The sequence below is a fragment of the Melozone crissalis genome, unplaced genomic scaffold (assembly GCF_028551555.1).
Source record: "Melozone crissalis strain CALT ecotype California unplaced genomic scaffold, PUWL_Pcris_2 ptg000132l_1, whole genome shotgun sequence".
In the NCBI taxonomy this organism is placed as follows: domain Eukaryota; kingdom Metazoa; phylum Chordata; class Aves; order Passeriformes; family Passerellidae; genus Melozone; species Melozone crissalis.
This window is the reverse complement of record NW_026535905.1, coordinates 3,742,526-3,756,956: the sequence shown is the minus strand read 5'-3', so window position 1 is coordinate 3,756,956 and position 14,431 is coordinate 3,742,526. Positions and strand designations below refer to the sequence as shown.

At 36.6% G+C, this 14,431-nt stretch overlaps 1 protein-coding gene across 2 annotated transcripts in view; it reads left to right on the top strand.

Annotated features, from left to right (window-relative positions):
- Positions 1-12,042, top strand: part of CTNNA2 (catenin alpha 2) — a 480,539-nt gene extending 468,497 nt beyond the window's left edge. For both annotated transcript variants that reach the window (XM_054293256.1, XM_054293255.1), the window contains exon 18: positions 10,872-12,042. In XM_054293256.1, the coding sequence (XP_054149231.1) occupies positions 10,872-11,159 (288 nt within the window). In that variant the 3' untranslated portion in view covers positions 11,160-12,042. The remainder of the gene's footprint in view (positions 1-10,871) is intronic.
- The last annotated feature ends 2,389 nt before the right edge of the window (positions 12,043-14,431 follow it).

The window sequence follows — 14,431 nt, the reverse complement described above, 5'->3', positions numbered from 1 at the left end:
GAAAGTTTAGCCTTGGGCCTCTTTTGAGGGTTTATATTGATATGGAAGTAAATTCAACTTTCTGTGAACTGAGCTGATGCCTAATTTTTTCCTGAACAGAAATGTTCAAATTGCTTATTAAGGAGCATTTTCCTATGTAAATTTTCTGTCTTGGTGCCCTGATCTCTTTAGGTTCTGGATGTTGGAGAGATTTGTATGTCTCTTAGTTTGTGGGTTTTGCCCATTTGACACTTTTGGGGACCAAAAGAGAATTAAGAAAAACAGTCACAAAAACATTCATTAAGTTGTTTGAATTCTTGGACCACTAGGCCAAATCCAAGCTAATTTTTCTTTGCAGATGTTGAGCAGCTGCCTAGATTCCTGTATTATTTTTAGGATTCTAATGCAATTTAAGATCTCTAAACTGAGTTTTAAAGGTGAAGTGCTCTGGCCCATCTCTGTAAAGAAAGAATCCATGAAAGAACTCGAGTGCTCCATTGTCTTCTTCACCAAGCAGAAAAGGAATCTGAAACCTTTTAGTCCAGAGCCTGGAATTGGGTGGATTGAGTGCAAGACTCAATTTGTAGAAATGAAAACTCTGAACACTTTGACTCAGTCACCAAACACACCAAATCAATGGATTTTAGGAACAGCCCTGTTTTTCCTGCTTTCATTCCAAGGGAAATTGCTCAATGAGAGGCATCTGAAAAAATTCTGGGCCTTCAAGTGACACCAGCCATTACTAATATTTAAAGACACTCAGTTTGAATTTTTCTGATGCCAACTAAGTGCATCAGTCAAGTGTGTGGCTAATCATGACTAATGTACACTATTTAAATAAGAACTTTATAAGAAAAGAGCCTCTGCAAATGCCTTTTCATTTCACCATACTTCTGAAGTCTATACCTTCATCTCCTTTACGTAAATTCTGGATTATCTGGAGATGGGGTTAAATTTTTTTTTTTTTTTGTGGAGGGATGGTTGTCCTGAGGTGCAAAGCACAGGAATCATTTGGATTATTTGAGCCATTGAGGATATCAGTACCTCTGCATTTGTAACTCAGGGAAAATGCTGCCTGAAATACAGAACTGCAAAGGAAAAGAGACTCCAGGAAAATTTTTAATCCTTAACACAAGTATTTTCTGAAGAGAGTCGTACTGGACTTAAACAATTTCAGTGGACTATTAAAAAATTTGTCAAAAAATTGTATTTTTTCATCCTTTTCTACAATTACTCTTTCCCCCCCCCCCCCCCATTTGGATAGGACACTTGCTCTTTTAGCAGTGAAAATGAGATTGCCAGCATCATCTGCACAGGTCATAGATACGTTTGTATGTGTACGAAGAAGGCTCAGAGAAAATATTGCTTACAACTACCTCTGAGGAGGGTTTGGAAGAACCAGATCCAGACCTGGCAGTTGCATGGACATCGGGACAGGAACAACAGTAAATAAAAGTTTTCACATGGGAAATACTAATTAGATATAAGGCAAAAAATGTTTTAACTGGAGGGTGGTGAAATTCAAGTGCAGGGTGGAGTTCTGTAGCCCAGAGATGTGAAATTATCCATCCTTGGACATACCCGAATTTCAGCAAAATCCAGAACAACCTCATGTAATTCAAATTTTCAACAGGACATTGCACTAGATGACCTCAAAAGGTTCTTTTCATTCTTAAAGAATATTTGCATAATGAAACATGAGTAATAGAAATGAGCTCTTAGAATTCAGAGCAAGATTTTATTCATTCCAATTTATTCTCAATTTGCTGTCATCTTTACTTGTTCTTTCCCTGTGAATTGCAATGGCCTTTACAAATGTTTTTGTTCTGTTCTGGTTTCATTTGCTTGCACTAAGAACAGGTAATTACTACCTGTTTTAATGGTTTTTAATGACATTTAGTGTTAGCTAAAGTTAAAAATGTAATGAACAGATGCATTTACAAATTGTTTGTTCAGTAATTGAGCAGGGAAAAATCCTTCTAGTAGGGAACTCTCATAACTTACTGAATGTTGTTTAACCATTGATTGACTTGGCCAAATAAATAGAACAGTTAATGATGAGTAATTTATTTGGTATAAAATTGTAGAATATCCATTTAAATGTTTTGTTATATATGATTAAGCCATCTTTGTCTGACTGAAATAGAGATTCCCCTTGAAGACTTTGGTGGAGTTTTGATATTTTTTATTTTTTTTTTATTTATTTCATTGCACACTGTTGTAAAGTCCTGGAGAGTGCTCAGGGAACCAAACAGAGAAAGGAATGTTTTCACTGATTGAGTTGATCAACACTGGAAGGACCCTCAGCTCCAAGGGAGTAAAATCCTTTTAGCACCTCAAAAATTATCAATATCTTGAATGGCTGAAACCTTTAGCTGCTTCTACAAGTCATAAAGTACACATGAGGAACAGCAGGCAAACTTTAGCAAGCAAGGAGTAGTTGTCCTGGTGTCATCTTCCATTCCACAACAAGATTTTATTTTATTTTATTTATTCTGGTGTGTTTGATGTATTGTTTCCAAGCTTTTTCCTGAGAAAAAAACAGCTGTGCCCATGGAGCACTTATCTTCAAAGTGTCCCTGTGCTGACCTGGCAATGATGATTTTAGAGATAGGAAAGGAGCTGGAGGAGCAGATTTGCCTCAAAAACTGGCAGATCCTCACAGCTGAAGATGTGGAGATAAATCACATACAGATATCAGTCTGACACTGGTACAAATTAAAAAAGAATTTGGGGAAATAGCACATTTCTCAGCATTGTAGTCTTAAGTCCTGCTTTGTGCTGCTTTTCATTTTGTTTTCTTTGAGGCAGAATCAGGAGGAATAGCAGGAGATAACACATTTACTCATGTAAAGCATAGAGTGTTTCTGTGCTTTATTGATTTTTTTTGTATCCAAAGTCTCCTGCATTTTATCACTGAGTACAATTTCCAGCCAACCAGACATGATTTGGACTCATTTCAGGTAAGATTGTTAGAAAGAAAGTTTTTTTTTCTTTTTATTGTACCTGTTCTCTAGATAAAGAACAAAAAGATTTGCTCCTAAAACTCAGATTGAAAGAGCATTAGATTTTTTTGGCTTTTAAAATGTATTTCTATCTTCAAATAACAAGTCAGAACTCCAGCTGGGAGCAGGGAGATCAGTAGCACAGATTAGTCAGAGATCATTTATTTCCTCTTTTTTTTCAGATTTAGCTGCAATTGGATATGATAATGTAAATGTGTACTGATGTTTTTGACAGAGACCTGCCCTTGCTTTTCTGTGACCTCATGTTCAGACCATGTTGTGTCTTGGGTACACTTCAAGCATGTGAATCCCTGTGTAAATTGGTGTAAATTGCTTTTTTATTGGGCTTGATACTGAGTTTTAACAGACTTCCTACTCTTAATTTTCTTCAGGAAGCCCCAAGGCAATATAAAAAATCTAGTTATAGCTGGAGTTTGCCTCTCCCATCAGATAGAGTTTGGACTTCATCTTGCTGCAGACTTTTTATCTTGTTGAACATTAGGTTTAAACCAGTCATACAAAATTCTATTTCCTGTTAATCATCTAAAGACTCAGAGAAAATTCCATGGGGCAGAATTTTGAGGTTGTAAATGTGGTTGTGCCAAGTTTGCTTTGGGGAGCGTTGGAATTGTGATGGCCATTGGACAACCCTGCTGTTTGTCCAGGACATTCCACCCTTGCCACCTTCCTCCAGACATTCCTCCTCTGCAGAATGAGGAAGATTTGGAAGAAAAATATTATAAATCATCCTGGCAGGAGACTCATTCCCTTGTTTCTCAGTTGTGAGTTGATGTAGAAAGTGTTTCATCCTCTACATTCATCCTTAGCAAAGAGAACGTGTGATATAAACAACCAAATTTTCTGTCCCCATCTACAAAACTCCTTTAGCTTTATTCGCTGAGGATTTCTTCCTTGTCCTCTATAGTGTTTTTCCAGATATTTTGGCATGCAGATTGTTGTGAAATACTTTAATTCAGCAGCAGACTCTGAAAGTTCTGAGACAGTGCTGTAGCATGAAAAAGACTGCTAAAGCAATTGAATTTTAAAAATTCAAAGCTGTATAGGATTGCTTGTCCTTACAGAGGTTTTGGTGAGTGGTAAGAATTGTGGTACTGGTTTGGCAGCTTTTTTCTCCTGTGAAATGGCAGATAATGAGTAGAAAAAGAAAACTAACTGTTTCTGAGAGATTTTGTTATGGGTCAAAATAATTTCCCCGATTAAATTCTGAAAGGAATGCAACAAGATATTAATTAAATGTTAAATACTGAGGAAATAACCTATGTTATATTTGGTAACTAGATGAATTGTTGTAATTTTTTTTTTCATAACAATAATATTGGAGAAATAATTTGTTCACTGTAAATGCATTTGTTAAATAGAAAAAAAAAAAGTATCTATCAAAAATTCAATAATGTGTTTTCCACCTTTGGGACCTGCAGGCTAGAGAGACACTAGCAATAATTATTTTCCAGAAAAATGATTAGCTAATTAGGTAATTGGTTAACTTTCAGGTGTTTCCAATTGTCTTTTTGTCATTTCACCATTTCAGTTGTTAAAATATGAGCTTTCCCATTAAGTGTTCTTCTCAAAGCAAATGAATTAGGATATCATTTTGCCATTTATCCTTTTGCTTCTGAAATACTAAAATATTTACTTGGAATAAGTAAAGCAAATGTAGAAATGCATTTCTATTATGGCTGTTTACCTTTTACTGGGAATGTCAGTTCTGGGAGTATTTTTATTTGCTTTTGCTTTTGCAAATTAGCATACAGCAGTTGGTAATGTGTTTTAAAGTGACTATAGTCCATAGAAGACAGAAGATATCCACAGTTATTGCTGTATTTTTGTGCTTTTTGCTGTCCTTGGATGTGGCAGCCTTTGTTTAATACAACCAAATGGGCTTGGGAATCCCCTGGGTTTCTTACCTGTAATTGAAAAAATGCAGATGAGGGTGGTTATTCAGTGGATTGGGCACCTATAAAACACAACTATCCCCAGAATGAATTAAATATTCATCATGTATAAAGGAGTAAGTTAATTGCAGTCAAATGTGAAAACAAATAGCTAGGAAAGGACAAGTACAATACAATTTTCTCTGTGTGGCTACAGATCCATTTTTAACATTATTATGAGCACATTGCATTCCAGATAAAGACTTCTTTTGAGAGAGAGGGAGATTTTCAAGTATTTAGGATAGTTTTCTCCAAATGGACTGCAGCTAGCAAGAGCCCTGTGAGATTTTGAAGTGCCTGACTGAAACAGCCCCTCAGTGGTGCTGATAAAGAGCAGATGTCTCCTTCCAAAGGGAAGGGAGCATCTGAATAGCAAACAGGCCATTCTTGCACTGGCTCTCTCTAACAGGGTCATGTTTTATGCATGAAATGTGCCACAGAAATGTAAGATATAATTTTATAAATAAGATCTTTTTCTGGCATACCTCTTGCAGGTATGGATTTACTGTTAAGCGGAGCTGAGAGGAAAATGTTCTTTTGCATAAGAATGCAAGCTGAGAAATCCATACTCCTGATTTACCGTCCAGGTTCATAATTGCAGCCTTATTTTCTCTGGAGACTGTTGGTTGACCTTTGGGGTGGGATAAGAGCAACTGTACCTTGTCCAGAAAAGTGTGAATTTCATTTGGAAAGAAGAAAGAAGGAATTCACCCAGAATTCACAGAATCCTTAAGGGCTTGGCAGTGCCTAAACCACCTGCTATAGGTGTACAAATCAAATCTTAGCCAAGAGTATTTGAGGAGCTACAGGTTTTATTTCAATGAGTAAAATAAATTATATTTTCTCCTCCCAATCTGTACAAAGTGAACAGACAAATTCTATTTATGAATAGCTCCTTATGTTAATTTTTTATTTTCCTACCTTTCAAGGTCAGTAGGGGCTGTTATCAGCCTTCCTGCATAACTGATGCCCAGGCTCCCTGAATTGATGTGCACTAAAAATGCCCACTAGTTAAGACATATTAAGCAAAACCATCCAATATTGATTTTACAATTTCAAGAAAGAGAATCAATCTTTCATGAGTTCTTTTGATTAATTAATATAACTGCTAAATAAATAATTTCAGGTAATTAATAACTAAAATGACCTGCTTCGCCTCTCAGCCTTTAAGTTTTGTTTTATCTTTGTCTCACATGTGGAACTTTAAATATAATCAGCTTTGTTACCATGTACTTGCTGATTTCAGTCAGTGAAAACTCATTTTTTTAGTCATTCACTTGAAAGTGGGAAAAAACAGAGCTGGCTGAGTCTTTCCCATTAAAGATGGTTTTTTGTTACTGAGTTTTTTCAAGTTTTTACCCAGTTCCTCAATATTACTCTTGAATTGAGAAGAGGACTCAGTATTCCATGACTGTGAACAGACAATAAACTGAATGTGATAATTGAACCTATTTAATCATTCTCCTCCTTTTTGTGTACTCAAGGAGTGATTGCCTGGGATCCTGCAGAGAATAAAGTTCCTTATTGTGCAATTAGGTATCATCTGCTGTAGATCTGGCCAGAATTAAATCTACATTTGTGGCTTTTAGCAGCTAATTAGATATCAATCTAATGACTTGACACTTTCCCAATTGTTATCCACAAATTTCATCAAATGATTGACTTCCTTTCCAAGATTTTAGTAGGAATATTAATATTGTGAAGCATCCAAATGGTTTCTCCAAGACCCCACTGTGAAATTCACTGCTGATCACTGATATTTTAATTTTTTTTGTGTGTGTATGTGAATATCTACTTCTGGAAACAGCTGCTGGAGAATCTGGAATCCTTCTGTGTACGTGTCTTGTTACTTTTGTGTCAACTGAGTTTTTAATCAAACTGTCATGTATTACTAAGCAAAAGACCTTTCAAAGATCCAATTATACCCACAGCAGTATTTTAAGCAACTCAAAGTTTAATCATACCAAAATATGATGTAGGTTACTTTGAAAATATTTTAACCCACACAGACCTTTGTTTACCACTGACTGCATTTCTTTCCTCTATTTTTGGAGTCTGCCACAGACATTGCATCATTTCATTTGGGAGTGCTGTCAGCTGAGCTGGCCTGTAATTTCACAGGTCATTTTATTTTCATTGCTCAAATTTTTGGAGACTGGAAACTATCTACAATTCTTTTGATGTCTTCACCCACTTTTCAAGGTTTATTAAAGTCAGCAGTAATAACATAAAATATTCTTAAACAACCAGCACTTTTAAAACTACCCATTCTGTAGTTTTAAAGACTTACTCTTTGCAGTAAGTCTTACTTACTTATTGGAAGTACAGATTCCAATAAGTAATCTGTACTTACTCATTGGAAATACAGATTGGTTTGGTTTTTTTTCTCGATTTCTCCTAATTTTTATGGATATTTATTATTATCAATATGAAGACATCTCTGGAAGTTAGATTTTCTCCTTTCTAAAACATAAATTATAATTCTTCCCCATTACAGCAGTGTGACAATGCAGGGAGAACATCTCTTTTCATTGCTTTACAGTTAAGGACAAAAATTTCCAGCTTTATTCCCTCCAATTTCTTCAGCTATTTTGTTAGTGCAATTGCTGGTTATTTTACTTAGATTATGTGTAAAAGAAGCGAGAAATCTTGATTATCTCAAGATTCTGGAAAATTCTGCAAATATGGGAGGAAAATTGCAGGACAGCTGATAAGCAGCTCAAAACCTGAAGGATCTTCTCTAGGGGGAAGAAAACCATGGAATTATATTCTTGGCAGATCTTTTCCAATCTTAATAATTCTAAGTGACCACATCCAGTGCAGTTATTCTTAGGTTCTTTATGAAATTTGAATTTTCCTCAGCATTTACTGAGTTTTGTGGGACAGTCACCTAAGTTTATAATTTATGGTAGAGAGAATTTTTTTTCCCTAAAATCAGGCAAACATATTTTTAAAGAAGTCTTAGCAGCAGAACACCATTACTTTGTGCAGCATGTCAAAGGCTCTGTTGGCTGTTAGGACCAAAATCCGTCATTATATCTATAATTCTTTGTGTATTGCAGGGAGTAAAGGTTGCCTTCTGTACTATGAAGTAATTTTCCTAGTGGTGCTTTTATTTGAGATGGTAATTTTCCTTCTTGTGATTTTTTTTTTAAATTAACATAACAGTTGGAAAAGTGCACAGGTTTCTGTGCCCAGATTTTGTAAGGAATTAACACACTGAGGGCTTGATTCACTGCTGCCTCATTCCAGCTTTGTGTGGCAAAGCACAGCTTCAAGCTGGAGCAGCACAGTGGTGTGGGAAGATCTAAATGTTAATTGGGATGATGCTCATTCAGTTTAAATCTTCTTTGCTGAGCCATAACACAAGCAAGGAGCTGGAGGCTGTAAGAAAATCATGGGAAGTGCTTAGGTGGCCAAATTGGATGCATGGAATGACCACCAGCAGATTTTGGAGAACACTCACAGCCTCTGGTGGGGTTTTATGTCTCTTTTCTGATTCCAAGATTTGGAAGTGTTTTGCAGGATAAGTGGATATTAGGATTAAAGACTGAGTATCTGCATCTTAAAATGTGATTATTAATGATGAAAACAGGGAACTCTTACTTTAACAACATATTGAAACCGAAGAGAGTTAAAATGGTATTCAAATACAAAACCTGGTTTCCTAAAAGGTGTCATTGCAGCCTGCATCTGATTGTGAAGAATGGAAGATTCTGCATGCCCTCGTGATTACAGTCCATAAAATTACTAATTGCTGTGTTCAGAGGTGTAGCTTGAACTGTGTATGGGTTTAAACATCTAATTTTGGTTCCCCCTCATTTTAAAGTGCTTTCTTTAATTATTCTGTTTCTTAATATATGTAAAACAGCTTTTTGTGGTGGAAAATGTGAAGCTGTTGGAAACCTTCAGCAACCAGAATTCATTCAGGACTGTGCAACAGAGGCTCAATCCAGTCAGTTTATCCACACTGATTATGAAGTAAACACTATTTGATGGTATCACTTTATATTCAATATCAATCCACCAGTGTTTCAAAAAGAATCATTTAACAATGAATAATGCTTGATTGTAGATCTCTGTAGTAAATTAGAATATCCTAATTTAATAGAGTGTGATCTGTTATTTGCCAACAAACATACAGATTGCCTTATAAATCATGCAGCAGTGTGGTTATAGAATAACACTAGACTGGATTATATTTCATTACTCCCTATTGAACAGTCATGTTTCTGCCATGTAATGTAATTTTCCATCTTTTAACTTCGTTTCTTTTACTAACAGAAATACAAATTAGTCCCAGGGAAAAATATTTACTAGGGGCAGGCAATTAACTGTGCATTTCAGGGAATGGCACCACGTGCGTGAATGTCATAAAAATGCTTTTTTTTGGTTTTCACCTCACTGTATGTAGCTATTTATGTATTTGATGAACTATAATGAGTTTAAGGCCATGGCAGAGGAAATAAAACACCCCAGGTAAGTAAGATTAATGTGGTTTCAAATACAGGCTTTCTGTAATGTCTGTTTTTGTTCACATCAGTCACTGACCCTTCAGAAGGAGATTTCTCCTGAACTCTTCTGTTAATGATGCAGAATGCTTGAGGTGAAGTTTGGTGTGGCTTTTGTTATTGCCCTGTGACTGTTTGTCCTGCTTACCTTGCTTAGCATTTATATTACACAGCCATGTGCTCCCAAAATGGGTTTGGAGTGACACAGGCCATTTGTACTAATTAAAAATAGCTAAAAATTTACTGAACAACATGTGGGGTGGAATCAAAGAGGTAAATAAAGGTAATACTATATCCCGTATCATTCCTACAGTCTGGGAAAGGCTTGAGTAATTGAAGCAGCATCCATGGTATATCTTTATCACAAAAAATATGTATTCCACTCTTGAGTATTTTAGGAAATTGATAATTGAACATCATAAGTAGTAACCTGGCTTGCTACAGTCCTTAGGAGGAAATTTTTAGTATTTATTACTTTCAGAATATCCACTTGGATCTGGCAAGTACCTGATTCACGTTGTGGAACACTGAGGCATTGCCTTGGAAGTCCCCATTATATGTTGAAATCCTTTTGAAAATTTTGGCCAGGGGTGTGTGCTTCTCTTCAGTGTGTGATGGAAGCTTGCTGAATGGAAGTCCCAGTGTTTTGAAGCTCAGCAAGTCCTTGAGGGCTCTTACATCCTGAGGACACCCAGGAACCTCAGGCAGGTTCGTGCATGGGAGAAGCACAAAGGCACAAAAAGCCTGGTAACCACAAAGTAACGTTCCTTGAGACCAGCAGTAACTCACACATTGCAGGAGCTGCCAAAACCCGCAGTTAACTGTCTCATCTTTTCATTTCTGTAGGGGTTTCAGAAGCTCCTTTCATCTTTTCAGATGGGATTCTTTAACAAGCTCAGTGCTGGCCTCACACTGTTGCTGTAGACATCACTGGGGGTGTTATCCTGGGCTAACAGGAATAATTAGAACAAACTGGAACACTTGGGAAAAATCCCCGTTGACCTGTTTTGCAGGTGTAAATTTACTGACGTGTAACAGTAAATTTTTAAAGGTTTAAGTAAGAAGTAAAGGGGGCTTTGTGAGAAAACAGAAAACTTCGTAAACTGTAGAAAAAGAATCAACAACCAAAAAACTCACAAACAGACAAAAAAAGAAAACCCAGACAAGACAAGGTTTTCCTTTAGCTTATTAAAATTTTAATGTGAGGTACCACAGTCTTACCTTTACTGTTCAGTGCATGGTGTTGCCAGTGCTGGACACTCCAAGGTACCCTGAGGAAGAGGATTTGTTCCATCTTTAATGAGATCTGGGAGGATCCAGGCTCCAGTGAGGAAATGTCCCAGTGATCCAGCCGTGGAATAACCTTGCTGTATTTTGTTTTGAAGTAACCTTGCTATATTTCATTTTGTTTTCTGTTTTTGCAGCTGGACAGTGCCACTTCTCTCATCCAGGCAGCTAAAAACCTGATGAACGCTGTAGTCCTTACAGTGAAAGCATCATATGTGGCTTCTACTAAATACCAGAAGGTCTATGGCACTGCTGCAGTGAACTCTCCAGTTGTGTCTTGGAAGATGAAGGCCCCCGAGAAGAAACCTCTAGTAAAGAGAGAAAAACCAGAAGAATATCAGACAAGAGTGAGGAGAGGGTCCCAGAAGAAACATATTTCCCCTGTACAGGCCTTAAGTGAATTTAAAGCTATGGATTCATTCTAAACCACTGAGCTTTACCAGGAGGGTTTTATATTCTTTTTTGTATGCGTACCTGCCGACTTGTGTGCGTCTGGCATGGGGTGGGGGGGACAAAATGACAATTTGCATGCGACCTGAGACTCTATTCCAGTAAATAACGCTCTGCAGTGCCCAAAATTCAGGGCATTGCCTTCTGATGTTAAGTGGACTTAACTCCAAGCTTCCTTTTTAAACTAAATTATAGCATTAAATTGGCCAAAGAATTTGCGTCACGGGGGTATACGTGTGGAATAAATTACAAATTCAAGTCTAAACCCCGAAATTTTTATGCATGCAAGAAACATTAGGTTGGCAGGTATATTAAGTGAAAAATAAAAAAAAAAAAAAAAGGAATTGTAATGGTAGACCATAAAGCTTGTATTGCTTCTGTTGCAGTGCAAAAATGTACTAGCCAATATGCTTCAATGTGTGGCCCAATAATTAAATGATATAACTTTTAAGTCATCTTCATTATAGTATGTGAATTTTTAAAACAGATTCAAACTAATTCATCTTAAAAATGCTTCTTTTGAACCAGATTTTGTTCTTTATATTCTAGTAGTGTTATGACTGCTCACATTTCAATTAATCCCATTAATATGACCAGAGGTTTACTTTTGCCAATTGAATTCCTTATGGTGGAGTATGAAGCACAATATGGTGATTGACATTGCCTTTTATATTATGATTATTATTCTGATTATTATTATTATTATATTAGTAATAGAAGACCTGGTGGTGGAATGTTTAGAGACACGGAAACTGACAGTGTGAGAATTTAGAGGCAAATATGTAGGTGTAGCTTGGATTACAGGTATCTGACATACCATTGTAACCACTAACTCAATAAACTCATTTAACCTTGGAATCCTCAATCTGTCTTGTCTCATTTAATGCACAGGTATCTCCTGAATCATAGTTGATGTATAGAGTTAGTAATTCTGCTTTGTGCTTCCTTAATTTTTGTGAATTTTCTCATTTTTTAAAACCAGAATAATCCAAACATGGTCAGTGAGTCAAAACCAGAGTTTAAATCTGAGACAGATTTAACCCTCAATACATATGAGACATATGTGTCATGTGGGATGAAATTATTTGTTTAAATGCAACACCTCAGAACAATCATAAAGAGAATTCAATTTATTCACCTGTAAGTTTGGCACTTCACAACCTTGGAATCACCTATTTTGCCATGCTTTACAGACCTGTGCAAAGTCCACTGCACAAATATCTACTTTTATTCCCTTTTGACACCAACATTTATTTAATTACAGAGCCTTTATTACCATTATAAAAAAATCTGTGTGTATATATATCAAAGAAAACAATGAGCATCTATTAATTTTCCTTGTAATTAGATAATCAAGTTAAGGGAACATTTGTGGCCTCACAGGGGATTTGAAACACTGTGATAAACACTGAGTTCCAGCAATAGTGACAAGTGTAGCCCTTGCAGAGTTTTTGAGAGATGTTTGGATGTTGTCTCAGATACGCTGATTATTCCTCAGAATAGCAAAGCACCAAATTTTGTTCTATTGCCCTCCTACACAGTCTATGTAAAGAAATGTACTCTCAGAGGTCTTTTAGGAAATTACTATTTTTGCTTTCTTTAGTTGTACAGTGTAATAAAAGCAGCTCCCCAATCAGAGCTGGAGAGTGTAGGCATGACCAAAATATTTGAGATGTGGGGAAGTCCTTGCAGAGCTTTCCCTACAAAGCCCTGGAGTCTGACATAGGCTGACATTGCTTGTGGTAACAATTAACCCCCTAAAAGTAATTGGGATCTTTACAAATGAGGCTACAGAGACAAAAGGCAGATACAGAGTTGCAAGACAAAAATAGCAAGTAACAGACAAGTAAAAATGTCCTGGCATGCTGCATGAAAAAGGAAAATAGGCTATTTACCATGAAGGAAAATAATAGCTCTTCTTCAGAAGTGTTTCCTCTGAAATTCTGATGGATTAACTCAATGGTTGCTTTAAAATGATGCTGTTGCTCTGAAAGGCATCTCAAATTTGGAAAAGTTTAGAGGAAAGCATGGAGTCTAATGGAATCTGTGAACATGTGGACTCTGCAGTTCTGGGGGCTCCATGGATAAAGATCACAGTGAAAGGAGCCTGGGACCACTCACTCAGAAAAGCCACTGGGTCTGAAATGCTCTATTGAAGTGAAGGGAGACGACCATCCGATTGATGCATCGAACTCCGATTTATTGATCAATCAGCCACTTTATATAACAGTGTTAATTAACTTCATGCATATTGCAAAATCCAAGCTCACGATAGGTTAACAGAGAAAACTCTAACCCCTCCTTTTGTTCTACAATGCCTATGATTTGTTTATTGAAAACAGAATCAGCGTTCCCACTGTGATATGAAAAGTTCCCAAAACCTCCATATCTGTTCCCAGGGAGCTATCTTTTCCCAGAGAGCCCAGGGACAGAGTTTTTGCTTGTTATGGGAAGACTGTCTGAGAACCTTATTGTTTATAAAGTGATGCTTGAGAGAGCCTAATTGTTTATAAAATCAAGCCTGGGAACTGCTTTACAACTACCTTTTTACTTTTCTCTCAACTGTATGCCTTCATGGCCTTTTTCTTTAAGCCATGCTTGAACCAAACTCTCCACAATGCTCCAGGAAAATCAGTCAGTGAAGGAAAAATCCAGAGTGATTTTGGGCAAATTAGTCCATGGCCATTAGAGTCCTACTTTGGGATGGATTGTTTGCCTTTTGTCCATTTATTCTCTAAATACCTTCATGGTTACACAATGATAGTGTTGATAAATGATAAAGTAATGCACATGAAAAAATGGGCCAGGACCTAACCAGGATGTGCCAGTTCAGTGCCCAGCTCATGTAGTAAAGCCAACAGGATGGGGACAGGTTTGACAGAGGAAAATATTGGATGCCTGTTCTTGAATTGTTCATGCAATTTTCATCCACTCATCTGAAACAAGAGATGGAAAAGTACATGGAAACATGAGAAGCATTACAAAATCTGGAATTGCTGTCATGCAAGGAGAGACTAAATCAGGTAAGGCACCAACAGTTTTGAACTATATGTTCTTTAAGGTCTTTTCCAAACCAAACCATTCCATGATTCTATGAATCTAAATAAGCAAAAATTAGCACTAAATCTAAATAAGCAAAAAGTAACCACTGGCCCTTAGAAATCAGAAATCCAGTGTTACAAGGTGAACTGTCAAACAGCAAATTCAATATTAAAAAAAAAAAAAGTAAATTGTGAAATTCTGAACA